The sequence below is a fragment of the Epargyreus clarus genome, unplaced genomic scaffold, assembly GCF_041222505.1.
Source record: "Epargyreus clarus isolate Ecla_fem2 unplaced genomic scaffold, WU_Ecla_fem_2.2 ptg000017l, whole genome shotgun sequence".
NCBI classification, from domain to species: Eukaryota; Metazoa; Arthropoda; class Insecta; order Lepidoptera; family Hesperiidae; genus Epargyreus; species Epargyreus clarus.
This window is the reverse complement of record NW_027332225.1, coordinates 13974270-14002117: the sequence shown is the minus strand read 5'-3', so window position 1 is coordinate 14002117 and position 27848 is coordinate 13974270. Positions and strand designations below refer to the sequence as shown.

At 39.6% G+C, this 27848-nt stretch overlaps 1 protein-coding gene across 2 annotated transcripts in view; it reads right to left on the bottom strand.

Annotated features, from left to right (window-relative positions):
* LOC140748908 (fibrillin-1) overlaps window positions 1-27848 on the bottom strand; it is a 52031-nt gene that overhangs the window by 9964 nt on the left and 14219 nt on the right. Inside the window, exons 2-45 of one of the 2 annotated variants that reach the window (XM_073081825.1) lie at window positions 27037-27188; window positions 24135-24217; window positions 23669-23788; window positions 23089-23193; window positions 22659-22766; window positions 22128-22306; window positions 21420-21581; window positions 20946-21033; window positions 20488-20643; window positions 19842-20022; window positions 19261-19398; window positions 18826-18942; window positions 18407-18623; window positions 18002-18212; window positions 17625-17729; window positions 17250-17509; window positions 16782-16965; window positions 15948-16055; window positions 15286-15455; window positions 13404-13536; window positions 12943-13104; window positions 12416-12738; window positions 12007-12157; window positions 11414-11566; window positions 10776-10956; window positions 10198-10390; window positions 9625-9798; window positions 9342-9508; window positions 9085-9224; window positions 8753-8869; window positions 8388-8534; window positions 8180-8296; window positions 7912-8015; window positions 7436-7697; window positions 6673-6997; window positions 6229-6462; window positions 5711-5880; window positions 4858-5059; window positions 4321-4440; window positions 2410-2567; window positions 2126-2226; window positions 1654-1893; window positions 1035-1254; window positions 348-521 (exon numbers count right to left, since the gene is read on the bottom strand). In XM_073081825.1, the coding sequence (XP_072937926.1) occupies window positions 348-521; window positions 1035-1254; window positions 1654-1893; window positions 2126-2226; window positions 2410-2567; window positions 4321-4440; window positions 4858-5059; window positions 5711-5880; window positions 6229-6462; window positions 6673-6997; window positions 7436-7697; window positions 7912-8015; window positions 8180-8296; window positions 8388-8534; window positions 8753-8869; window positions 9085-9224; window positions 9342-9508; window positions 9625-9798; window positions 10198-10390; window positions 10776-10956; window positions 11414-11566; window positions 12007-12157; window positions 12416-12738; window positions 12943-13104; window positions 13404-13536; window positions 15286-15455; window positions 15948-16055; window positions 16782-16965; window positions 17250-17509; window positions 17625-17729; window positions 18002-18212; window positions 18407-18623; window positions 18826-18942; window positions 19261-19398; window positions 19842-20022; window positions 20488-20643; window positions 20946-21033; window positions 21420-21581; window positions 22128-22306; window positions 22659-22766; window positions 23089-23193; window positions 23669-23788; window positions 24135-24217; window positions 27037-27188 (7312 nt within the window). The remainder of the gene's footprint in view (window positions 1-347; window positions 522-1034; window positions 1255-1653; window positions 1894-2125; window positions 2227-2409; window positions 2568-4320; window positions 4441-4857; window positions 5060-5710; window positions 5881-6228; window positions 6463-6672; window positions 6998-7435; window positions 7698-7911; window positions 8016-8179; window positions 8297-8387; window positions 8535-8752; window positions 8870-9084; window positions 9225-9341; window positions 9509-9624; window positions 9799-10197; window positions 10391-10775; window positions 10957-11413; window positions 11567-12006; window positions 12158-12415; window positions 12739-12942; window positions 13105-13403; window positions 13537-15285; window positions 15456-15947; window positions 16056-16781; window positions 16966-17249; window positions 17510-17624; window positions 17730-18001; window positions 18213-18406; window positions 18624-18825; window positions 18943-19260; window positions 19399-19841; window positions 20023-20487; window positions 20644-20945; window positions 21034-21419; window positions 21582-22127; window positions 22307-22658; window positions 22767-23088; window positions 23194-23668; window positions 23789-24134; window positions 24218-27036; window positions 27189-27848) is intronic. The other variant, XM_073081826.1, reaches the window with a different exon arrangement.

Below are 27848 nucleotides of genomic sequence, written 5' to 3'. Positions count from 1 at the left end.
GTGGACACACACAAAGACGAATACACAAACACCCAGACCCAGGACCGATATCTAAATTCATCATTCAGGCATCTGTTTGACCAGGGATAGAACAACTTCAACTGCCCGCAATAACTTCAGAGCGGACTAGTAGTTTGGCGCGGACTATAACATTGTCACCACCTAGTCACCAATATACTCGTATTATAGGAAAAACGGCGATAAATAATTTCACAGAAATCTGTATTTTTCTGAATTTTTCTTCGATCATCTGAATTTTATCCTTAAACTGTCTACGACAAACATTGTATAAAAGGAAAAACCGCTTTAATTCTGACGCTATACGATAATTTGTTCCACAACAATACCGATGCAAGCGCGTCCGTCCTCGCTGGGCTCGTAGCCGGCGTCGCAGTCGCACGCGAAGCCGCCGTCCGTGTTGATGCAGACGCCGGGCGCGCAGCGCTCGCCGCCCTCCGCGCACTCGTCCACGTCCTCGCACGCGTCCGCCGCGTCGTGGGGTGCTGATGTGCGTTTGTAACCTGCGATGGAAAAGATCAGTTCAGAATAACAATTTGGAAATTATACCTAGTAGTGACTAGTGAAACAATATTGTACGTAGAACTTTTAATGGACTTTCAATACGCATAAATCGTAATAACATAGGATTCCTTTCCTAATACTACTATCAAAAAGACAAGAACCATATTTTCTTTATTTTTTAATTTAAAAGAAAAACAGAGCAACATACGCGTTGTATCAAATTTTAAAACTAATGAAATACCCGCCGAAAGAAAGTCTTAGCTACGTACTGTAATGGGATTAAGTCCAAGTATCTAAGTCCTTTAACTGTAACGCATTTAAGTCAAACCACCATCAACGATATTTATAATACTATGTTTATGTTTAGTAACATTATTGGTCATTACTACGTCTTTGCCGCATAACTTTCTTGTAACATGATATGTTAATCAATTATTGAGTATATTATTAATCTGCATTAATATCTAGTTTTTTACTCGTTTGGTCTCTACTACTGCAACTACACGACTCACCTTCCGGACATTTACAGATGTAGGAACCAACGACATTCTCGCATGCGTGCGGGCAGGGCGCGGGCGTGGCGGCGCACTCGTCGACGTCGCGGCAGTGCGCGCCGTCCGCCGCCAGCGCGTACCCGAACGGGCACGTGCAGCGGAACGAGCCCGCCGTGTTGTGGCAGCGGAACGAGCACGTCGCGCGGCCCTCCGCGCACTCGTCTATGTCCACGCATGTCTAAAAGGGATAATGATGTTTACACTTTACTCTGTTTATCAAACAGATATTAGATACATGTCTTTGATATATTCCAATTGTTTCATTCTTACGTTCCGTAAAATATTGAAAGATGTCAAGAATAAGGTCGAGTTTAATAAAAATTAAAACTGCTTAAGTACATAAAAATTTAAATCTATTTCCGCAGCCAGGTATCGAACGACGTAAAAATACTCACACATACACAGCCTATATTATTACACCATTAGGTATCATCACCTTTAAGGAAAATCATTAAGATATTCATATTCTGGAACATGACATGATAAATGACTAACAAAAATGGAAGGCTCATTTTTAACAAAATACAGTGTTTATACGTTCTTTCAATAACACTGGCAATGATAAAGTATGACGCACCTGTTCAGGTCCCTGCGTGAATCCGAAGTTACACGTGCACTCGTACCCGCCGGGCGTGTTCGTGCACGTGCCGTTCCCGCAGATGCGCGGGTCGGCGGCGCACTCGTCCGCGTCCTCGCAGGCGAGCCCGCCGCCCGCCAGCGCATAGCCCGCGGGGCACTCGCAGCGGAACGAGCCGTCCGTGTTGATGCAACGTCCGCCACGGCACACGTCCGGACGGACCGTGCACTCGTCTAGATCCTGTTATAACAGCGTTGTCAGCTAAACTAATCATACAAGGCATGCGGCAGGTTACTGGGTCAAAGTTGATTTATAGATACATGAATATTTCAGAGACAAAAAGTTATTTCAGTAAGTCCCCTATTCAAAAAAAAAGCAGCTCACTGCGTGTTTACGCACAGCTCAGCAAAAATTTATCATGCACACATTTTCTAAATAAAATAATCAATAATGGAGTAGGAAAAGTCTATACCTGGGTTAAATTCGGTCTACCCATTCCACCTTGACAGATTCTCATGAACTCAGCGGAATCCGGAGATGGGCATCGTTCACATCGTCTACCCCACGCAGCACCTAAAATATGGAAGAAAAGTTGAAACACTCGTACAAGACTGCACTATTTAACTTGTCTTATAATGATTTTCATTTATAAAGGAAGTTACAAAGTAACTCGTACAGAATTATATCGCCATTTATTTTGTTGTGTGGCGATTACCCACTAAGGTATAATCACTACAATTATTTATTTTCACATACCTTCTGAACAACAGCAATCCGGCCTGCCGAGCTGGAGCGGCCTGGCCTTGTGGCAGCGGCCGCTCTCCCACTCGTCATAGCAAAGCTCCTTACGTTCGTCCACGCAAATGGCTGCGGCTTTATCAAATCGCCAACCCGGCGGGCAATCACAACGGTACCTATAACCAATGACATTTTATACTATCGTATTACACCACTCGACGTATTTTGTATCTTTCAAGTTTTGCCCGCTTGCGGCGTATCTTTAGGTAATAGATCTATGCCTATAACGTACAAAGAGGCATTGGTTGGGACAGAAGAGCTTAGCCGATATCGATACTATCTTATGACACAAAAAATCAATTGTTACCGGATTTATCGAAAAAAAAAAGTGTGTGTGTGTCAGCTACGACGCACGATTGGAGTTTACTCCTTACGAACGATAATTATGATATATATCGAATAGAAAAAAAGGGTAAATGAACGCATCTGCTAAAATGATAAGAGAAACAAACATATCTGTAATTATTCGGATTATTTATATTACTTCAATAATGCGTATTACATAAAGTATGTTACAAAATAATATAAATAATAGCGCCATCTAGTGGCAAGTTTTATAAATTGTAAGTTTGCAAGTTTATCAATCTATGTATTTTGGTTCCAAATATTATAATGGTAATTTAATATAATTGTTTATATTAAAGTAAATTTTAATATAATATAATTATTTATATTTAAAACAATGTTAAACGTTTTATAACTTAAAACTTAATAATTATAATTTCTTTGCCATCTATAAAATATCCTTGTTGCAATTTACGGATGCAATTTATATGAGACTCAATAAACATGTTATTATATGTAATTTGGATTGTTTCTGAATGTTTTATAATTCTAGAATTCATTTAAAACCTATTGCTAATTTTATATAACTTATTTCGAACATAATTCATTAGCAATAATTCTGTAATAAATATTAAATATAACTGTTTTGATTTTGCCCGTTTATCGTTGATAGATGGTGCTGATCAATAATGCATCCATTTTTATAAGTTAAATTAATATATCAGTAACTTACAAAAGCCTCTTTATGTTAAAAACTTATTTTGCTAATATTATATCTTATTCAATTGCTTACTGATTTTATATGTTACTCTTCTTTAAAAACGTTCATAAAAGATTGTTAATCATATTATGGCGCCAATGTTCATATTTTTCACAGTGTTTATAAATGATCAAACCTATAACTTAATTTATGCAAAAATGTAAACAAATTAGTTAATGACGTTTTAATGTTTTATATATTTCTAATTATTTTTATTGTAATAATTACTTTCATATGGGATTTGAACTTACTGTATTTTAAATTAATAAAAGCACTCTTGATTCATATTTTGGTTAAAAACGCTACTTCCTTTTTGAGAGGATATGATGATTGTAATAAAAAGGAGGGATTGTAATGGATCATTATACGTTGCGTCGTTGCCGCACAGCGACATGTATACATGTCCGAAACGAAATGTACCGTAACCGTCCACGGACATGTACACATGTCCGAGTTTAGCACCTTCGTATTTGGCTTATTTTAAATTATCTATGTTTTATTTGTGGCTAAAAATATGTAGTCTGTGAACCTATTTTACCGATACAACGCATTCCTTCACGTCACTAGTACAAAAAAATAAAATTATGACATTTCTATTCAGTGACTTCACTGGTGTTGCGCGTAAAGTGTGGATATATATGTTTGTCTCTTTCTACGTTACGCCTCAACTTTTCGTGTTACACTTGATTTTACTCCTCATAAAATTTCCGTACCGGGCCTTATAACTCAAATCGTTTCTTAAGAAGTAAACTCCAAAAATAAAAATTTGAAAATATCGATGTAAGACTGTTCGGCATAATTAATACCGCTATCATTAAACGTACCCTCCATTAAAGTTATGGCACTCCCCGCCCGCGCACACGTACTGCAGTTCTTTACACTCGTCCCTGTCCACGCAGCGTCTACCTACAAGTCGCCAGCCAGCACCACAAGAACATTCGTATCTGGAAACCCATCAAACATAGATATTTTTTGTATACCTCCACAAAAATATTAAATAGATAGAGTATAAAGCAATAGTTAAATGAGCAGACTTCACCCAACCTTTATTAGAGCATCATGCTAGAATATGATTCAGATTTGTCCCTATTGGGGGAAGAGACTCGTGTTCAACATAAAAATAATTGGATCCTATTAAACGAATTTGCTCTTCAGATAGTTGTAAATCATTCAAGGTTGAAATTCGTCACTAACTGCTCTTTTTAATAATTATTTGAACGACTCTTATCCGTATTTCAATTGTTATAAGTTCGAAGGAGCATTATGGAATATACCGATAGTCTTCAATAAATTGTCAAAATCCAACATCGCGTCGTCTAAGCGACGGTGATGGATAGTCAGTGATCCTCAATAGTACTCACCCGCCATTAGTGTTAGTACAAGAGGGCGATCCATCCCTTCCGCAGGGCGCAGGTAGCTCAGTGCACTCGTCAACGTCGCGGCAGTTGCGGCCGTCGCCGGTGAGCGCGTAGCCCGGCGCGCACTCGCAGCGGAACGAGCCCGCCGTGTTGCGGCAGCGACCGTTGCGGCACACCATGCCGCCCTCGCGACACTCGTTTATATCTGTTGATAATATAAACTCAAGTTGGATTTTTCATGTCTTATGAGTAGAAGAATTTATATTAAGACATTGGGCTGTTGTATTGAATGGCAAGTAATTACATATATAATTATTGTTACACTACTATATCTTTGAATATGATAATTAAAAGCAGTGTTTTTGGTTTTTTTGGTTATGTTTATAAACATTCTATATTTTATTCATTGAAAGTAGTAAAAAAGCTTAATCTCCTAATCTTTGTGAGACTGAACTGATGTTAAGTAAATATTTATTCTAAGACTAAAGTAAAAAAATCTCTGATATATACATATTTATAGAATAAAACAATACTCGTATCTATAATTATATATATTCTACTCTATCTACTAAAACATACTACCTAACTACCTAATTTACCTAACTACATTCTACTAAAACATACTTACTAAGATACAAGAGCACTACTAAAGAAAACGTTATTAAAAAAGAAATACAGGATGCAAATATTTCATGATATTTTTATCGAGATAGAAAATATTATAAATCGTAAAAGTACATTTAATAAATATGACTTCAAAAGACAATGGACGTAATTTTAGAAAAGGGAAAGACGTTTCTATTAATAAGTATATCTTTTAAGGAAGCTCGAATGAAGAGAGGAGAGGTACACTGACCGACACAGTCGTTGTTGGCGCCGGGCTTGAAGCCCTCGTCGCAGTGGCACATGTAGGAGCCGGGGCGGTTCTCGCACGTGCCGTTGCGGCACAGCGGCCGCGGCCGCGCGCATTCGTCCACGTCGCGACACGCGTTCTCGCGCAGCGCGTAGCCCGGCTTGCACTCGCATCTGACGATACAATTCACTGTTATTTCTAGATCGCATATGAGTGGTTTATAAGGTCTACGGCCGTCTACGTCATAGTAAAAAGTATTGCAGATCTTCAAAGTCCTAAGATTTAATTGACACGGATTTTACTTCACGATTACTTTAATGAATTTCACATTTATTGTGATTTTCTACTTATGTGAAGTATTGCAGAATTGACTCTACCTGATATGAAGTATTGCAGAACTATTCGACTATTACTAACTAATATAATATAAAAAATCGTCACGTTTTTGGCTAGCTTCATAATTTTGAATATGCAAACCCAGCGAATAGTACTCATTAACGAATTCTACGAAGAATACTCACCGATAAGAACCAATAGTGTTCCTACAGTCGCCGTGTTCGCAGAGCCGCTGGTCGGCGCACTCGTCGACGTCCTCGCACTCGTCGAGCGACGGCGATAGGCGGTAGCCGGCGGGGCAGCGGCACTCGAAGGCGCCGGGCAGGTTGACGCACTGCGCCAACCCGTGGCACGGCGACCGGTGCAACGCGCACTCGTCGATGTCGCGACACAGGTGCGATGTGTTGTCGTGCTCGTAGCTGTAGTAAAATAAATAATATTAAAGTCGAACAATCTGCGTGATCTTTTTATACAACTCCTGATAGCTAAGTTTATTTCCATTTAGCTTGAAGACAATTACATTAGTAGCAATAATAAGAATCCAGCGTTATGGAATCACTTCCTACATCGAATTGTAATATATATTCTAGAAATGTATTGTATTGGAATACGTGACAAGTACAACTTACCCATGATCACATCCGCATTGAAAACCAGTAGGGGTGTCGTGGCAACTGCCAGGCTTGCAGAGCTGCGGCATAATGTCACATTCGTTGATCGGTCGGGTCTCGTTTGTCATTGGGTTGATGTACTCTCCAGGTTTCTCTCCACAGAGTGCCATGTGTTCCTGGGAGCCTTTGTCCGGGCACGCCTCGCAGGGTGCCCCCCAGGCCTTGCCCACGGAGCAGCAGCACAAGTACCGGGTCTGCGGCACTCCGACGGCGGCGGTACAGCGGCCAGTATCCGGATCCCAATCCATGTAGCACTGTCGTTGACGTACGTCGACACACTCCTCTGAAAATTTATTTCTCTAGTTTTTATGACTACAAAAAACAATATGTTAACATCTAAGTAGATAGTTTTCCAAAATGGGACTGAATGAGTTTATTTTTTTTTTAAATATGACAAAATGTGTTCGTTTAATGTTGCCGTTGTCATTTGTATTTGTATCATTTTGGCGAGGTTCATCTCCATACCCATACCCAATGCTATCTATCAGGGCTCTACACTCTGCATCTTGAATTTTTATTAGTTATTTTCCGTGTATGTATTCCTACGTATAATTCTCCATAATCAAGTATTTCACTGCTATTAAATACAAAAATATGTGTCATAAATGAACTGGCATAAACTAAAAGCTACCTTTTATATTTACATAAAAAATATCATAAAAATTAAATAATGTAGATGTGATAAATCTAGTGTTAGGTGCACTGTTGGTCGCATACTCACTGCCACTGGGCATGGCGACGTACCCCTCTGGGCAGAGGCACACGTAGGAGCCGGGCAGGTTGCGGCAGACGCCGGGCCCGCAGGCGCCGGGCGCCGCGCACTCGTCCTCGTCCTCGCAGCGCGCCTCGTCCGCCGCCAGCCGCCAGCCCGGCCCGCACGCGCACACGAACGACCCGAACGTGTTCGTGCACGTGCCGTGCGCGCACAGCGCTGGGTGCTGCGCGCACTCGTCTATGTCGGCCAGCGTCACCACGTATGATGGCTGCGGAACAACGATACAACTTCACTAATAGTCACTCGTACGCTAGTTAATGACATTTAGTGCACTTCCTCGGAAAGGATTTGGTTATATTTAACTAAGTAGCTATTATGGAAAATAGCTAAATTGAAGATATATATGAAATATAGAAATCTAAATATTGCTAAATGAATTTATTGCTATTAATTTTCGTCGCCTAGTAATAAGAGATACTTACGGGTTCAAGAACAGGTTGATATCCAGATCCTCCAGGACATAGTTGGCGGTAGGCTTCCGAGCCGGGTTCGGGACATAGATCGCAGTAGTTGCCCCAAGCCGCACCTGTGAAATTTTATAAATTTATCAAACAACTTTTTCAGACTATAATCAAATTGTATGTAAATCACTATATAAACTGCTTGTACATTCAAAAGTACTACAATTTTCGTACCTTTCAAATGTTCACACAGTTACATTCATGACGCTATTCGAATCTTATTTCTTACCGACAGAGCAGCAACAAGCTGCCATGGTGCCGTCCTCAGAAAGCTCATCGCTATCATGGCAGTGTTCGGTACCGGAGCGGAGATCGACTTTGGCATAGCAACGTGCTTTTCTGGAATCTGCAAACAATTATAAGAAAAAAAATATGCTGGTAAAATTTAATTTTGAGACATCTTGTGGCTACATTATGAAACGTAACAATTCACTCACCATAGCAGGCAGTTCCATCGGAGACTAGATCGTAGTTTGGTGGGCAGCGGCACACGTACGAGCCCTGCGTATTGATACACGTGCCGTACTGACACGACTGCGGCGACTTGCATTCGTCCACGTCCGTGCAGTTGAAACCGGGCATCACTGCACAAATGTTACGCACATTAATTAAAGAAAATGGAAAGAACGAAACCTATTCATTATAGAAACAGAAATTAATAGTCAAAGTCTAATGAAGTCTAATAAAGTCTATATCAAGGCCTATGAAGTTCTCAAATTTCGTCAATTCTTTCCTAAATTAGAACATAGTAAAATTGACATTTTTTTATTTATTATTATTTATATATTGGGAATATATTTACAATCATCAACGCTGTCAGACTGGTAGCCCTTGTCGCAGATACACTTGAACATGCCGTATGTGTTGACGCAGCGCCCGAACACGCACACATTGTCAAAAGTTGCACACTCGTCCATATCTGTTGGAAAAAAAAATAAAATTAGTTACATATTAGCTAAAATATAATTAACATAGTCGTATCATACCACTATGGACAGTAAAACGAACTGTAATGTTTAAGGTTTACAATCTTTACGTTAAACCTCGATTAATTTAATATAACGTAATAAAATACAATACATAAAAATCATAATATACGTGTGTACGCATCTGTACATTGCTCGGTACACATACCAAGACAAGATCGTCCGTCGGGCGACTTGGTGAAGCCGACGTCGCAGTCGCACTCGTAGCCACCGGGCGTATTGGTGCAGTGCCCGTTCTCGCACAGCGTCGGGTCGTTCGCGCACTCGTCGATGTCCACGCACGAGTAACTGCGAAATAACGATTATTTTTTGAAATTCCTTTTGAAGTAGTTTTGTCTTATTTGATTTTACAGATGTTCGAGTTTCTGATTTAACAATGAAGGTATAAAGTATAAATAAGCTTACCCGTCTCCCTTATATCCAGTATCGCAGAGGCACACGAAGGAGCCATCGGTGTTTCGGCAGGTGGCGCGTGGGTGGCAGCCGCCGTTGTTAGTGAGGCACTCATCCACGTCCTCGCACTCCGAGCCGTCGCCACGCCAACCGTCGCGACAGCGGCATTGGAATGAACCCTGGAACCACACAATGAAAGTGTCAGTATAATGAAAATAAAGAAACAAAAACAATTATAAATTTATCAAGCTTTTATTTTAGCAAGCAGGGTATCTTAATACGAATGAAAACTTACAGGTAAGTTGATACAATCAGCAGATGGATGACAATCGCACGTGCCCAGTTCACACTCATCATCATCGGTACAGGCCGGGCCCTGCTCTGGCTTCACGCTGTAACCATCGGGACAACGACACACGAAGCTGCCAATGGTGTTACGGCACTCCCCAGCGCCACACAGATCCGGAATCTAAAGCCATAACAACATTTGTACTATTTTTTCATGATAATAATAATATTATTGACACGGCTTAAGTAAATGCAACTTTTTTTACACTTTCCAAAAACCAAAGTACAACTTATCATTATTATTAGAACTTCTACATTATGATTTGATTTTTATTATATTCCTACCCTCTCGTTTTTCGTCTTATTGCGGTAATGTTAATAAATCAAAATGTAGACATTGAATTCATGTATTTACGCGATCAATACGCGAAAATGGTAATAAATTTATCACGCCTTAATATCCCTACAACACACATATGTGACTCATTAAAACTTAGATAATTTAAAAATCAATAGTACTTAATTTATTATTAAGGTGCATGGTCCTAGTCCTTACATTCATAAAATGTGCAATACTTACGTCAGTACACTCATCAATATCAAGGCACGTGGGCTTGTTTGCATCAGGCGCGGGGAGCAGCCCGTCGCCGCACTCGCAGCGGTAGCCGCCGGGCGTGTTGCGGCACGCGCCGCCGCCGCACGCGCGCGCGCCGCCCGCGCACTCGTCGATGTCGCGGCACGTGCGACCGTCCGCGCGGAGGTGCCAGCCATCACTGTGATACGTACAAGTATTGTATTAATATAAATGCATTGATATTAGAAGTACGAAAAGCTCACATATACATCTGTATAGTTGTCATCGTTAAAAATCCAAAGCTTAAAGTATAATATCGCCAGGCTTTATTTGCAATTAAAATTTAATCAACTACAAATGATTTCTTAGCTGTTTTGTAGGTAATGGAATTTATATTTTAAAACTTTATAAAAAAAGACCTACATTCTTTGTTAAATAATATTTGCCCTAATGTTACAATTTTGTTTTACTTTTATTAAACTTGTTTTATTTTTCATTTTCTTTCAAAAAAATATTTTCATCGCACATTTTTTCATACGCATTATGTATGTTAGTTAATTTAAGACTAAACAAGGCTTACTTACTTGCAAACACAGTGGTAGGAGCCGGGCGAGTTGATACACTGGTGTTGGCAGCGCGAGGCGTCCTCCGCGCACTCGTCGATGTCCTCGCAGTGCGACTTCACCGTGGACTGCGCGTAGCCCTCGTCGCACACGCACTGGTACGTGCCCATCTGGTTCTCGCACGCGCCGTTGCTGCAAATTCCTGGAGAGGAGACGTTTCGTAAGCTTTTTTACTTTGATTTTTTTCTGTATATAATAATCTGTTTTTAATTTACTTTAAAAGCCCCAAAAATTGTTTTACTGTAAAAGTACTGTACAGTTTTTTTATTTATTGACGGTCATATCGTTAGAGAGACATAGATTTATGAAATGATTATTAGATTTATGACCAATTTCATGTAAAACCAATGTTCTATTTGGAATGGTTAACCACCTTCGATTAGAAGTCTACCTTTCTTCTTTCAGCCGTTCTTTTCGTTTCACAACTACATAATCAGTATTCGGAGTAACGCATTTGTAGCCTATCATAATAATATGCTCGTACGTATCACCTTAACCTTATTTTGAATCGATTATAAATGTCCATAGAGCTATGACCACGGATTAAGAGCTGAACAGCGTGGTTGTTTTCTAATTTCATAGAAATGTGTCAAACGTACCCGAGGTGATAGAGCACTCGTCGATGTCTTTGCAGGAGAGTCTGTCGGGCGCGAGTTCCATGCCGGCGCCGCACTCGCAGCGGAATGAGCCTGGCGTGTTCACGCAGCGCCCGCCGCGGCACAGCGCGCGGTTCTCCGCACACTCGTCGATATCTGAGAAAACAAAGTAATAAATAAAAAGGGATATACATCAAGGCCCGTATGTCCCAGTCCTGGAAGCCCAAAAGATCAGAGTATGTCACCCGCTTCAGTTAAAGGACATAGTGTACTGATAACTGCTGCTAAGTTGTTGTAGCTCAGTATCTAATTAGCCGAATATATTTGTAACAGTAGTGTAATGTTAAATACTGTAGCAAAAATATAACAGAATATAAGGACTAGCAAACATTTGGGTGCGTTTAATAAGTAAAACCTGAACAATGTTATTGAGGTAATAATATTTTTTATTTACTGTACATTATTACCCTGCCAGTTCGATAAATAACAAGCTCACAAGTCGTGAAGTTTTTGCTCTATTAGTGCGACCATTACATTTTCTTAATTTTTTAGTTTTAATTAGAACCCTTATCAATACAAATCGTTCAAACACTCACCGACGCACACCTTGGTGAGCTCATCCGTGACGTAACCAGCGTGGCAGCGGCACGTGAAGCCGCCCTCCGTGTTGCGGCACTCGCCCGCACCGCACACCTCGTCCACAATCTCGCACTCGTTCACGTCAACACACGTGTGGTTCTTCGAATCCTGTTGACGAGTTTTAAGAAATCAATCAATCTGCATTTCAAGCAATCTGAAATTCAACGTATAAAGGTAACGCAGCTCGTAATATACCTGATGTTGTTACGTTGTCAGTACCATGCATTCCAGATACCGTAACAGTTCACCTATGTATTAATATAAAAATTCGTCTACTATGAAGTTAAACAAAAATTACATTTGTACAAAAATAAAAACACAATGAAGACATTTACGCTAGATTAGGCAATAAAATAAATTTGTAACCTTCTCGTATCCGGGGAAGCAGTCACAGGTAAAACTTCCAAGCATATTCCTGCATCTGCCGTGTCCGCACAGTCCGGGGAAAGCGGCGCACTCGTTGACCTCCATCTGTCCGGGCACCAGACCCCCGCTGCCGGGGGGCCAGTGGTCCCTGCTGCCGTTACCCCAGTGACCGCCCGTCCCGGAGTCCCAGGGCCCAATGTCGCCGCCGGGGCCTGTATGGCTCCAGATGTCCGTCTTGTTTGGGCCGCCGGGGTATGGTCTATCCCACGTGCCGACGGGTCCATTCACGTCCGATATACAGAGGTTGCGGTAGGCGTCGGTTCCTAATTAAAATAACATTCTTAATTTTAGTCGAACTATATCATAATACACTCGTTTACCCAGATTGTTCCCGGAATTACAATTCCAGGATATATCCCAGAAAAATATTTATTGATAAACTTCCAGTGACATTTCAGCTACATTAGAAGGAACTAAATAAACTCAATATTCTCAGTTCTTGAGTGCAAAGCTACTGTAATATTCACCTTTCTTGGGGCAAGGTTCGCACCGACCGTCTCCCCAGGCCTTGCCGAGCGAGGAGCAGCAGCAGACGGCGCGGTACACCTCCACCTGCAGCGGGTTGGAGCAGCGCCCGCCGATATAGTCCGTGTAACAGTACTCGCGGCGAGTGTCCACACAGCGATTGCCTGAGGAACACATTTAGGCTATCAAATATTCCAGTTTAAAACAGTTGAAAAGCTAAACTACTGTGTTTTAAAATATTCTTTTATTTTTACCTTTGCATGTTAGCAAAAAATGGTTTAAAATTTTTAAAGAAATTTATCAAGTACATGACACTGTTAATATCTAATGCTAATTGTCGATTTTACAATATCCAATTAATCAGCAATTCTCAAAAGTAAAATTAAAGAAATATTAATGACAATTACTTAAATATTATAAGTAGTTCGTGCAACGTAATTAGCGAAATTAACGTAAGGTTTACCTGTTGAATCCAGGGTAAGGCCAGGAGGACATTCACATCGATACGAGCCATCGGTGTTGACGCAGGAGCCGCCAACGCAAAGCTCAGGATCGAGCTGACACTCATCCACATCACGACAAGTCGCACCATCCAACTGCAAACATAAGTCAGTTTACTCTTTAAAATATTTTGATCAAACTTTTAAGGTATAGTAACATAAAGTCACTGCACTAAAACAATATAATGGCGTATGATTCAGGTCCTCCTAATTAAGAGACGTGCGACATAAAAATAATTTGAAGTAAATTGTTTAACAATTGTGAATTAAGGCAACATAGCTCTGTTAATAAAATACTTGTAATTAAGTAAATAAGTAAATAATAGCCCCCAAAATTTAAACCTCTCAAGCTGCCTTGCTGCTACGTCTATAATGACATGAGTTTTCAATAAAATTTTTAACAAAAAAATACAACCGACTTCTATGTCACTACAAAGTAAAAAATAATTCAAATAAATGTTGGTTTAGTACATATTTCTGAAGTCGGCGCTCTATACAGGGTAAATTTTTAAAACGGGCCTTCAGGGCCAAATCCGAAACTATAAGGATTAGCGAAAAATGTTGAAAGGAGTTACGAGGCCGATTTTGATAAAAACTAAAACTGCATCATTACTTTTTTAAAATATCTTTTTCCCTAGCCGGGAATCGAACGAGTTCATTTTTAAAAAAAATACACCCTCTATATTATTCCACCATCTGATAGTGTCGCTTATAAGGATCAAATTCTGGGAAGTAATGTTATGTGACAAATTAAAGGAAAAGGAAAATTTTGAAGAAAATACATTTTTTTCCATACATTGCCATACTAATCCTTAAGGATTATACATAACAAATGATTTATGTGTAATTCTTTAGACACATACATAAGTCATACCATTGAAGAATTTGTTGGTTAATCAACTAATTATTTGATGTTATAACCGTGACATACGGCTTAGTATGAGAAAGTAATAGTTTGGCAAGTAAATTACCGCCGTTTTTAGGATTTATTTTTTAATAAAAATAGATAAGTGATTAAATAATAAATTGTTATTGTTTGTTGTTTATAACTACGTTTCAACAGTAAATATAATTTTCTATATCTCTTTGTTTAGTTATCACTCGGATTTGACTCGAAAAAGACATTCTCGCAAATTGTCAATTTTACATCTGTATTAAACGAAACTCCGCCCATAGCAAGTTAAATCTATTCTAATGGTCCTAAAAGTAACCTTAACTAAGTCGGACATCAAAATATAAATTCTTGAAGAAAAAAACGTCCATTTCGAATGATTTTAAACATTGAGCCAAAAAATTGTTAATACACGAAATGTTTCAATTGATGAATGGCGGGAACTTAACTGCCAAATTAATATAAAAAATATGTATTTTCTTAAAATTGAGGCTTTTCCTTTAGTTTGTCATTTATCATTACTTCCCAGATTTTGATCCTTATAAGCAACACTATCAGATAGTGGAATAATATAGAGGGTGTATTTTTTTCAAAATGAACTCGTTCGATTCCCGGCTAGGGAAAAAGTTATTTTAAAAAAGTAATGATGCAGTTTTAGTTTTTATCAAAATCGGCCTCGTAACTCCTTACAGCATTTTTCACTAATCCTTATAGTTTCAGATTTGGCCCTGAAGGCCCGTTTTAAAAATTCACCCTGTATATTTCGTTGGATAACGATGTAAACAGCGTGTCTAATATGAGCGCCGACTTCAGAAGAATTATTAAAATTGGTTCACTAACGGCGGAGTAATTCGTGTACATACAAAAAAAAAAAGATACCGGCCGAATTGATAACCACCTCCTTTTTGAAGTCGGTTAAAAACATCTAGCTGTAAATAGTAAATAAAGTATACCTTCGCGAATCCCTTAGGGCAAGGGCAGTATTCAGGGTCGCAGGGCTCGCAGGGCGACCCCCAGGCGAGGCCGACGCTGCAGCAGCACTCCTGGCGCAGCAGCGCGCGCGGCGCCGGCGCCTCGCACTGCCCGTCCACCACGCGCCGCCAGCACGACCCGCGGCGGTTGTCTAAACATACGTCAGTACACATGTTGTAGCGGTGGGCGAACCGCCAAGTTTATCGGGAGACTAAATGGACCATGTTATATGTGTTATGTTTAGTTTTAAAAAAGGTATGTCTATATTCATGACATGAATTTTAAGGGTAGGTAGCGATAGTGTATCTGTCACTCTTTACTTTATTGTAGAATGTAATAAGAGAGTTCAATATAATAACCTTATTAGCATGTTGTAACACACTTTCAAGTTATTACTATCCAATGAAATATTGGAATTTTCTTTAATTATCATGGTTCTCATTTTTTTGCTAATTTTAAACGAGATTTATAGTATAGATAACAAAATTATAATTATTATATAAAAATACGACATTTAGATCTAATTAATGTTACTAAATACAGTAACACAAGCCTGTCGAAAAGCAATTAGCTCTACCAATTACCCTAGCTAATGGCAATACTAATAAAAATATGTACAAGTTGGTGCAAAAGTAAAACTTACCGACACAGTGCTGAGCGGTGGCATCCAAAACAAATCCATGTTCACATTCGCATTCGTAGCTCCCGTGTGTATTGATACAGCGCCCGTTATCACACGGGTTCGATTGTTCTGAAAACACCCTCGATATTAAAATGGATCATTAAAATTGTATGGCGTATAATTCCACAATTTTATTCATATTTAAATTCAAAAATATTGAAGGAAAATAAGAATCATAATAAATATGAAAGAGAAACTTTACAATTTACCTGACTTGGTAAAGGCTTTTGACAAAATTATTTACATTAAATTAAACTTTACATTTTCAACAATCACGTATTGCCACTAAATTTTGTACCTATTAAAGATAATATGGTACATAACAAAAAGCATCCTTTAATCATCACGTCAATATTCCACTTTTCATCATTATGTCTAAGTGTTTTACAAGGCACAACTTTGGGTCTTCATTTTATCAATATTAGCTACAATGCCAATTACAGTAATAATCATGTTTAAACGTAGAATTTATTATTTAAATTTATTAATGATCGTTTGATTAAGCAGTGCAGTGATATCGATTGCGTGACAAATGTAAGTTAAAACTGATCGCTATTCATAATATTATTTATATAAATTTTGCATACACTTAATCAAAAAGAAATAATTTCATGGATGCTGAAGCCAATTCGAAATCGCTTAGTTTATGAATGTTACAAAAATCATGACTTAGAGAAGAATCGAAGATAATTTTGAAATGAAGACTCGTGCGACACTGGACAAGTAGTTGTAGTTAGAATGCCAATGGTATGGGTCAGTGTGATGGCATACGCGAGTCACACAAAGATAGATAACCTGTTGGTACAGGGAACAAGGGTGGTATGTCCCCGCGCTCATTATCCTTTTCGATGAAAATAACCTCACCCTCGCACTCGTCAATATCGCGGCAGATCTGCTCGTCCGGCTCGTAGCGCGTGCCCGGCGGACACACGCACGTGAAGCTGCCCAGCGTGTTGCGGCATTGCCCGCCAGTGCAATACTGAAATTACATGGTTCACTTACATCTCTACTGTATTAAAATATTATTATTTAAAAAAATGTCTATTTTAGCAAGGTCTCTTATGCAACCAGCACTTTTTCCTTAGCCGTAGGCTATATACACACAATTTCGATTCATTGAAAATACGACACTTTCTGTGTACTTATTTATAATTTTATAACCGATATACAACAACATACTGCTCATTTAATCTACTGTAAAGAAGTTTATATGGAATTACACAAAAGCACAATAATAAACTTATGTGCACTACAAATACTTACCGACTGATGCATATCGCACTCGTCAATATCCTTGCAGATACCATCAGCATCGGGATGGTATCCAGGATCGCAAATACATTTGTACCCTGGCTCTAAGTTTTCGCATGTGCCATGGGAACAGATTCCAGGGATCATCGTACATTCGTTAATGTCTACTCCGCCGTTATCCTTGCTAGGCCCTTCGGGACATAGGATGTCGTAGTCCTTAGAACCAGGTTTAGGACAAGGTTTGCATGATACACCCCAGCCCAGACGTAAACCTAAACATTGAAAAAAAACATTAAAATTTGAAATAGATTTCGCTAAATTAAATTTTAATATCATTTAATTATACATTTATGACAACATATAGAACAGTTCTAAGACAAATCTAACCTTTGCTCGAACTGCAACAGCACTGTGATCTAGTAACAGGAGTGGTACCGGGACCAGTGCAATGATCTTCTTCGTACTTTTCGTAACATAAATCTTGAACCTCATCTGTAAGAAAATAATTTTTAAACCATTATTTAGTGATCTTGCTAATGAGCTACCTATATAAATCTGTAAAACAAACCGATTAATATATTGCGACATGACGACTAATTCCACCCTTCAAATCGAAGTATAAAAAAGTTTGTACTCTCACTATAAGGTTAGGTAAGGCAGTACCCCTTCACGCGGTCACTTCAGTACCCATTCAAATCACACAACCACTATTAAAGTCATTGTGAAGCGGATTATTTTCAGAATGTTGTTCAACTGTCCGTCACCTATACAAGTCCGTCCATCGTTGCTAAGCGAGAACCCTGGCAGGCACTCGCAGCGGAAGGAGCCGGGTGTGTTGTGGCAACGGCCATTGCGGCACACGTTGAGCTCGCCGCACTCGTCCACGTCGACACACGCGCTGCGGTCCGGCGTCGGCCGGTAGCCCGCCTCGCACACGCACTGGAATGATCCTTCGCCGTTCACGCAACGACCGCCCTGCGGAGTCAAAAACGACGTCAGTATCCAGTACAAATTCCTATGTTGACACACAATAAATATACAAAGTGAAACCTACTCTAGAATTAAAAATACTTAAAATCATGCTCCAGATCAAACGCTAGCACACATAATCAGGTTTCCTGATTTTTTATTTTATTCTAAGTAATTGGATTGTTTGTTGACGCACAAACCTTGCAGAGCGTGCGATCCGCGCACTCGTCGACATCCGCGCAGTAGCCGCCGGCGGAGCTCGCGAAGCCCGGCTCGCACAGGCAGTCGTACCCGCCGGGCGTGTTGCGGCAGCGCCCGCGCCGGCACACGCGCGGGTTGTCCGCGCACTCGTCCACATCGCGGCACGCCTGGCCCGTCTCCGTCGGCTCGTAGCCTGGGTGGCATGTGCATTGGTACCTGGTGGGAATAACGTCGTTGTAGTTTCTTTTTTATATCTTACTTTCAGCAAAAATCTTTTGGCGCTTGTGTAAATGTATATGTACAAGATGTTGAGAAAACTTCGACAGAGTGATTCAGAAATATATAGCGCCATCTCTTGACGAGTTGTCGGAAAAAAATGAGATATGTTATAAGCTATGTAATTTAAAAATGTACTTACCCTCCGTCGATATTAGTGCAGACTCCATTAGTGCACATCCCACCATTAGTCATCTCGCATTCGTTCGTGTCACTGCATCTCAAGCCATTTTCAACAGGATCAAACCCAGGAGGACATCTAAAATACAATGAATATTAGCGGTTTTTTATTACATTAAAATAATCGTAAATATTTATTTCCGAATGAAAACTGTTAATATGAAGCTATGATGGCTGAAATCGTCTAGAGACCCTTGAGAACTGAAATGAAACTGAATTGTGTCTTTACTTTACCGCACCCTCCAAAACACAGCATCGCTTAACACTCCTGTTATAAGGCAAACGTGTATTTAGTAGTGCATCTGAACCATGATAGACTCTACCATGGTAAAATCATTCAAATTTTGCAAGCCTGAAAATGTATTCAAGTGCAGTGAAAATTCGAAGTTCTTAGTACCTGCACTCGAAGCCGCCGGGCTTGTTGACGCAGGTGCCGCCCTTGCAGTACTGCAGCGCGCACTCGTCGATGTCGATGCAGGTGGGGTTGCCGTCCTGCTCCGCCGCCTCCGCGCCGTCCCAGCACACACACTGGTAGCTGCAGAACATCGTATACTTTAGATGCATTGCTAGTGTGGGTATAATAAATCCAGAGGCTGGAAGTTTTTGTATATGTATACCTAACGGTAAGGCAGACGAGCTACCTGAAAAAAAGTTGTCAACATCGCCTATGTGTAATACCAGATAAGTTGCTAATGCATCACCGGCTTTGAAGGAAAGCTCGTATTGTACCTTTCTTAAATAATTCCATGTCATAACGCTCAGAAAATAACCTCGGGAAGAAGTTCATTGCACATTTTGCACGTACGCTGCATATACTTTTTAAAGGTGAAATTTACTTATGAATGAATAGAATTTATGGATCTTTCATGAAAATACTAAGAAACGATTTAGTAGAAAGTAAATTAGGCTCATTTGCCAAAACTTTTTTAGGCCAAAAATTGAAAAATTGGTAAATATATTCTTCATATTAATCCTCACCCGATGTCTTTATCAATACAGTCCCCAAGGCCACAGATGCCGGTGCGCAGCATACACTCGTTGATCTTGGCGATGGGCGCGGGCTCCAGCCCTCCGCCGCCACCGCCGCCGCCGCTCGTGTCGTTGCGGCGCCAGTCGGGTGGTATGATGCCACCGCCTCCGCATAGGTGGCTCCATTCAGCTGTGGAAATACCAGGTCTTTATTTTTGTTTCTCATCATCATCAAATCATTACTCATTTCGTCTCTACATTGATAATAAACATTAATAAAAGGAGTCCTGAATAGAAATACCACACATACAACGATAGTAAAAAATAAAGTGGGTAAAAGTATGCATAATATCTTAAATTCTATCATCAATCAGTCACTTAATGGCTTTTTAAACTTTTTTTTCTCATAACAGTTTTTGTTATTGAAATTGGCAAACCTTTAGCAAAGTTGCAAAAATCTCTCTTCAACTTAGCTCTTTTAACAACCTACTCCATGATGTGTTTCTCACTCATATTGTAAAAAAAATACAGAATTTACCACCGTCTTCATTTAATAGAAATATCTATGAAAACCTGAACCACTCAACTTCGAGCTTGAGACAGTTACCTTCCTAAATGAATATCCAACATTTTTGATCCTCTACAAGCAACTTACTGGATCCTCGTGGCGGGCACGGCGCGCACAGCTCGCCCCACGCGCGGCCGATGTTGTGTCCGCAGCAGCAGTCGCGGTTGGACAGCGGCATGGGCAGCCGGTCCGCGCACTCGCCCGTCTCGCCCAGGTACGCGAAGCAACTTCCCACACGACCGTCTGTGCACAAACGTCAATGAGTTTGATGGTAGATTGGTAGATACATAAAAGGTTGACTAGAATTAGACTAAAGAAAAACGAATTAGTTATTAGACTAAAGAAAGATCGGGTAGGTTGCAAGCTTCTATAATTTTTAAAAGAACAATGTTAGTATTATTGGTAATTAATGTAATTGATGTTACACGATTATGTTTTGGAATATTAATATTGGGTACAAATGGATTTCATTGTATTTATCTAATTTATTCAAAAGATGTTAAGTAACAGACTTATGTATTTCAAGACTCATATCTCATACGTACCGATACAAATCTTCTTGTCCGGGCTGGGTATGAAATGTGGATTACAGAGACAGTAGTAATCGCCTTCAGTGTTCACGCACTTGCCGTTCTGAAATACGAAAAATAAATTAATTCGCAATGTGAACTAGGGGGTTCGCTATAAAACAACAGCTTAAAAATATAGTCTATATTTCTCCCACAATTTCGAAGAATCTAACCTGATTTTACATATTAAAATGTGTGAAGCTGCTTGAACCGCAGGACGAGCTAAACAATGAGACACATACGCTGGAAAACTTTACCCTCCGAGTGTCGAGTGAAAAAACTGTGATATAAATTTAAGGTTTTTACCGTTTCATTTAGATTAAGATATGAGAAAATTTTAACTCTAATGTCTCATTTAGATTATCGGCGAATTGGCTACCGAATAATTTTGTCACAATCCGGCGAATATCGATACGTAGCTTAAATGTTGCATAAAAATATGTGACTCACGGGACAGATATCAGGGTCTTCGCACTCGTCGATGTCCTCGCAGTTGTTGGAGGTGCGGTGGCGGCGCTGGCCGGGCGGGCACTCGCACGAGAACGAGCCCACAGAGTTCACGCAGCGCCCGCCCTCGCACAGGCCCGGCACTGCTGCGCACTCGTCTATGTCCTGTGTACAACACCGAATGATGAATTGAAATGTATTTATCTTGATTAAACCTATCGAAATGTTTACAAATTGTCAGTTAATACATTTTCTTATTACTACCAAATCGACACAACAAGTATAGTATACAAATAATATAATATACTAAATATGTAGAAACTAAACACGAATCATTTTTATGCAAATGCGATATTCTACAAATGTCCATGATATGACCCCATGATACCATCGAAATTTAACAAAATCTCGAATTTATTTCGATAAAAAATAAGATATAATCAGTACAAACAAACGCACATTTATTGCTTTAAGTACTTGTAGATAAGCATTCTACTTTAGAAGGTTCAATTGTGGATTTTTATCGTTTTTTCCATCTTTTTTGAGAGCTGAAGCTAAGAATTATTTGCATGAACATACGAGGGTTTCGAACTTAGGCTAAAAGGATATACCCTACTCCTGATAATTATAATATTACATTCTAGTTCGTTACAGGTATTCATGAGATATGTCCAAATGGTAAAGTACAATATTGGGATGATGTTAACTAACCTGGCACTCCTTAGTAGCGAGGTTCCGCAGGTGTCCCGGGGGGCAGTCGAGGTCCCCGCAGCGCTCGCAGGGGTGTCCCCAGGCCACGCCGACGGTGGCGCAGCACAGCTGCTTGGTGCACACCACGCCCTCCAGCGCGCCCGTGCACAGCGCGCCGCGCGTGTCCGTGTAGCACGGACCTGGGTATTACACCATTATCAATATATGCTGGAAACTTACAGTGTTCATCAACAGATGGCGCTAAATGTCACTGACAGGATACTGATCCTGAATTACGATGTCATATTTTTAACCTAGGTATTCCATAAAAGAGAAGGTTGTAATTTTTCGGAATCTTGTTTAGCATTAGCATTTTTCTTATAAAACGATAAAAATCAGTTTTTAAGTTTTTAGCAAATAACTTAACGTAAAATTAATTAATTGAAGGCTTATTTTTTTATTAATTACCAGAAACCAGAAATATTTCTATGAAATCTAAATATAACACTCTGTTAAATTCTTTCAAGCTATATACGTTTAAAAAAAACTCACCAGTTCTTCTGTCAATTTCGCATCTGGTTCCCGAGAGACCGTGGAAACACACGCATCTGTCCGGCGCTATACACCGACCGCCGTGGAGACATGGCTCTCTACATATCGCTGTAACGTGGAAAAACTATCCGTATAACAACTCTTCATCTTCACGCACTTGTCCTGAGATTAGCATACTTAAGTCTATAGAATATTTTTTAACTAGGTAATATATTTTTTGTTTTTCTATCTGTCAATTTTTTTCACAAATATTGAATTGTACACTTAGGGGACAACTTAAGTATATTGGACCCTTCATAGCTTGGTTTCCAAGTCACCACGTTGTGCTAAACCACGTTGTCTACACGTGTGCTCCTTTGCTACTTCTTTAAAATAAAAAACGCTGCATTTTCATTTACTACTTCTTTAAAAAGTACGCATGAATACTCACGTTCAGTGCAGAACTCTCCGCTCCAGCCGGGTGCGCATGCGCACGTGCCGTTGGTGCAAGTGCCGCCGTTCATGCAGATTCGACGACAACCGCCGCGCGTGCGAGCTGTCGAGGAATATACGGATGATTGCTTAGTATTCTCGAGCAACAAAATATATAAAAAAAATGAAATATAATAAAATTTAGAACTTAACTATTGTTTATAACCGATAAATTACCAACACTTTATAACTTCATGTGATTTCACAGAGTCAATCTATTCGAAGATTTGAGCTACATAGTAGTAGTATAAATGTGTTTTACATTTTATGTAGCGGAAAATTTGTAAGCGAATCCCAGTGTTGTCCTGTCGCATATAGTGACGGCGGAAAATAGCATAATTCTCTTATTTTGCGTATATATCGTAACAATCGAATTAGGGATTTCATTCAGGACATGCTCAACAGTCTTGCTACTAAAGTCGACTTTTGGACGAAGGAGAACTCCCCCTCATCTCCGTTCCTAGACTTGATTTTTTTTTCCTTTCTTTGACTTTCTAGTTCGATATTATGTATAACTTTCTAAGGGCCGATCGTCTTACCGGGGTAAGGGTACCGCGCGCCGTTAGGTCCACACGAGGGGGCCTCCACGCCGCCCGGGCAACGGCACATGTTGGGCGCGATGCAGTCGCCGGGGCCCCCGCAATCCGGACGACATATTGCTGGAAAATAAAATATTTTTAGTAGCTAGATAATAAATTAAATTTGTTAATTTTTATTAACTGCATTAATCAGGAAAGCTTCTTAATCTCCTGTTTTGTTTAATTTAAAGATAAGAAAATATACATAATCAAAATAATTAATACGGGAATTGAAGAGTTGTCTACCGAAATATGGGCGCCATATTATGCAAGCTGTCAAAACATGCAGAACATGCACCTTTCGATAATTTCAAATTTCGAAAACGTTTAAATTCTGGGCAAATATCCTACATATATTTGATAAAAACTTGAAAACACTAGGGTTATACTTTTGTGTTACATAATATATTAGGTAATGATTACTTACGGACTATACAAAGTAATGAATTAGGCCTGGAGGTCCACCCTGGGCAGCAATGCGTGCTGTTGCGGTTCCGACACACGTGAGGTCTGAAACAATAACAAATAAGTTAAAATATAGGTACATATTTTATATAGGTAAAGATTTTTGAAAATCCGTTTCTGAAAGACTGAAAGAAAAGATAACGTTAATTTTCGGAAAAAGCTAGATAAAGACACAGACTAAAGCTTACATATGATAAAGCCATAGTAACCCTACCTATTGCTTCAAGACAATTGCGGCAAGAGCAATATGACTAAGAAAGTTTTTAGTTTACAGATTTTTACAAAATCAAATCCGCAAGAATATAACTTAATTATGAGATGAGCAACAATAACAAACAATAATTCAGAATGAAAGATGAGCTCAAACTCCTTCAACAAGTGCAATATATTGTAGAACATAGTAACGCGAAGCATAAACCATTATTATTCTAATGCTGGCAGAATTAATTGTCAGTCGTGGCGGTCGTCTTTTGTTGTCCTTCTAAGTGTGAATGATGGCTTTTCATAATTCCAAGCAGGTTCTAAGGTATGGCCATTACGTAATGTCTATAAAAAGTCCAAGATCATTATGTAAAACATAATGATGTGAGGTTTATATGGTTTACAAACGTGCTTTTAATTGCAAATAATATGAAAATGTTCCAATTGTACTAGTAGGTACAAGGGGGCAACGAATACTTTTACGGCGAGGATTGAATCGACTTTGTAGTAAAGGATTCTCAACTCAAATATATTTCGCGACGAGATATGCAAAGTAAAACCAAAGTCAGTCACAAATAGTTAGCTACTACTATGCCCGGCATAAATATAACTCGAAAAAGTCAACATATGACACGATTTTGCGAAAAATATTTACAACATCACTCAAATCACTATCTTACATTCATATTATGAAGCATACATCATAGAGTTCTACCTGTTACTTTACAATTTAGCTTCACTCTTTACGTATTAAAAATGAACGGCAGCTTTAACAGGTGTGACGATGGTGCTACCCTTCTTCCGTAACATAATCGGAAAAGTGCCGGAGGTTACATCATACATAAACTTAGTACTGCTAGTTTAATGACTATATCCTTGTAATTGTCAGCTGGCCACTGAGGCGATTTGTCAAGCCTTTTAAGCGAGCAATTCGGTTTTTAGGTCAGAGGTGCATTTAGCGCCACTCGTGTGATGGAATTAGATTCGACAATTACTTTAAGGGTGAACAATTGGATCGAATGTCGTTAATTTAAATTGTGAGTACCTATTTTTCGGTTAACTATTAATTGTAAAGGTCAAGGATGCGATGCGAATATAAATTAGATATCCTAAACATGGACCTACATTTATAAGGTAGAACCAGTCCGGTTAGACCGAAGAGATACCTACCTAATCCTAGCATGAAGCATTTCTGCGTTTGCGATCCCGGCTGACTTACATATGTCCATTATAGGCGACCATCACAGTCCTTCAGAGTAACATCCCATCTGTGATCAACTTCAGGTAAAACCACTGGTCTACATCTCTCGTTACAGAAGACCATTGGCAAAAATAACTTCAGACCATCCGGAGAAATGTTTGCTACTCAAATCTTATTAAAAAACTAACCTTTGCGCGGTGCCGAAACTGGCGTGAAACCCATCACCGTAACCAGCCCGTAACCGCCTACACAGTGGTGTCGTGTTCCCGTGGGCCCGCGTGCCACTGGTGTCAAATTCGCGAATTGTAAGCCCCGGGACTCTAGTAGCTTGTAACGTGGGGTCATGCATTCAAAAGCGTTATTCTCTTTTTGCATTTTTAGGACACGTATGAAGCGCTTAACTGATATAATTTAAGTGCGGTTACATATACTTTTGGTAAAAATAAACTTCTATAACTGTTACACATTTTATATTGAGCGTAAGTTGTCAAATGCAACTTTACACTTTTGCATTCACGTGTAAGAATAAAAACAAGTCAGCTGTTGTATCAATAGACTCTTAAACCTCATTAAAGACCAATGAAAGTATAATCAAAAGCAATTCCGTTGTTTCTATAATTATTCCGATAAAAGCGACATAAAACTTAAGGTTGATATAACTCATCGATGACAACATATGTTGCAAATGAGCATACAAAATGATTTCATACTTTCATACCTAGTAAGTGAGATAATCTAAATTCTAATGCCTTATTATTACATAGCTAAATTTACCCCGATTGTAGTCATACGAGCTATTCTTACGATTCCCCGTAAGGCCCACCTGAGCACAATTTGAACATCAATCGCGCCGTGCATGTAAATACAAGCGCATATGCATGCATCACGCGTCGCGTACGATGCACTCGCGATTATAACTGAATGCGGCCCGCACGCACGCATTTTTCCTTCTTTGATGCTTAACCACATTCCGACAGTCAGGATAACTTCGAGTTTTGACAGTATCTTTTCCCAGAATAGCAAATAAACGGACGGACTTCCTGATGGTGAATGGCCGATGTCTTTTATAAACATTTGCACTGGAAACGTTGTCAGAACTTACTAATATCATAATCATTCACTCACTGTCCTGCGGTTGGATATGGGTATCCTCTTAGAATTTATGGGTTTAAACCATAATCCACCTCATCTGCCAAGGTCAGAGTGCTATCTCTCTATGTTTTATAAGCCTGTGAACATTTTTTTTTTAAATTTCAGGAATCATGGCATGTGTCTTCACATTGTTTTCTTAACCGTTAAAGTGCTAATTGATTTCCAAAACGCACGTCAATTCGGGATCGTGTGCGACAACAGTGAAATCAGAGCGTGTCTGAGATTCGAACCCTGGACCCCAAGCGTTAACCGAATTTGAAAGCATAAACTATGACTGCTTAAATATCTTTAATAAATATTAGTAACTCACCCGACAAACTGTGTAGGCGCGCGGTCGCCGAGCGTGCGCACGCCGCGCTGCCAGTGCCGCGCGCGCGTGCCGTTCTGCAGGCGCGGGTCCGCCGCCGCCGCGCACAGCAGCAGCGCGAGGGGCAGCAGCTTCAGCATAGCGCCACCATCACCCTGCACACACAGAACACATAGCACATTCATAACATATAAAGAAGGAAATTAATGAACACCTTCAAACCAGAATACAGCAGAGCATAGCACATTACTAATAACATGTTTTAAAGAAGAACAGGATGCGTCCTAAGTACAGAAAATCAGTGTATCAGAAAATCTACTTGAAGTTGATCACCGATGCTACTAATCTATGACCGATGCGTTGTCGCTTATTACTCATATTAATGAATGCCTGTTAATGAAATAATCTATCAATCTTTTTATGGATTCTAATTCTTCAAAGAAAGATCATTATGCCAACATTGTAGACTACATAGATATACGAGTATTGCGCGAAAAATCAATCGTATAATACTCTTAACTCCTTTCGGTGTGAAAGGATGGTTTAAGTTCGTTTTGTATTACGTACAATATGAAAATAACGATTAAAGTAGATTATATCATGGCAAACTAGGCTTTCCAACAAATGCCTGCTTCCCCAAGCCTAGTACAGCCGTGATTAAATCACCATATATTTTCCTCACAAAAGCAGCATAAAGCTCCTAATTAAAACCCGTGTGAATCAATCAGTATTTTTTTACTAAATATAGCGCGTGTGATTGTTTAAGCGCAGAGCGGCGGGTCGTCGGCCGACGTTATCATTTCGGCACAGATTGC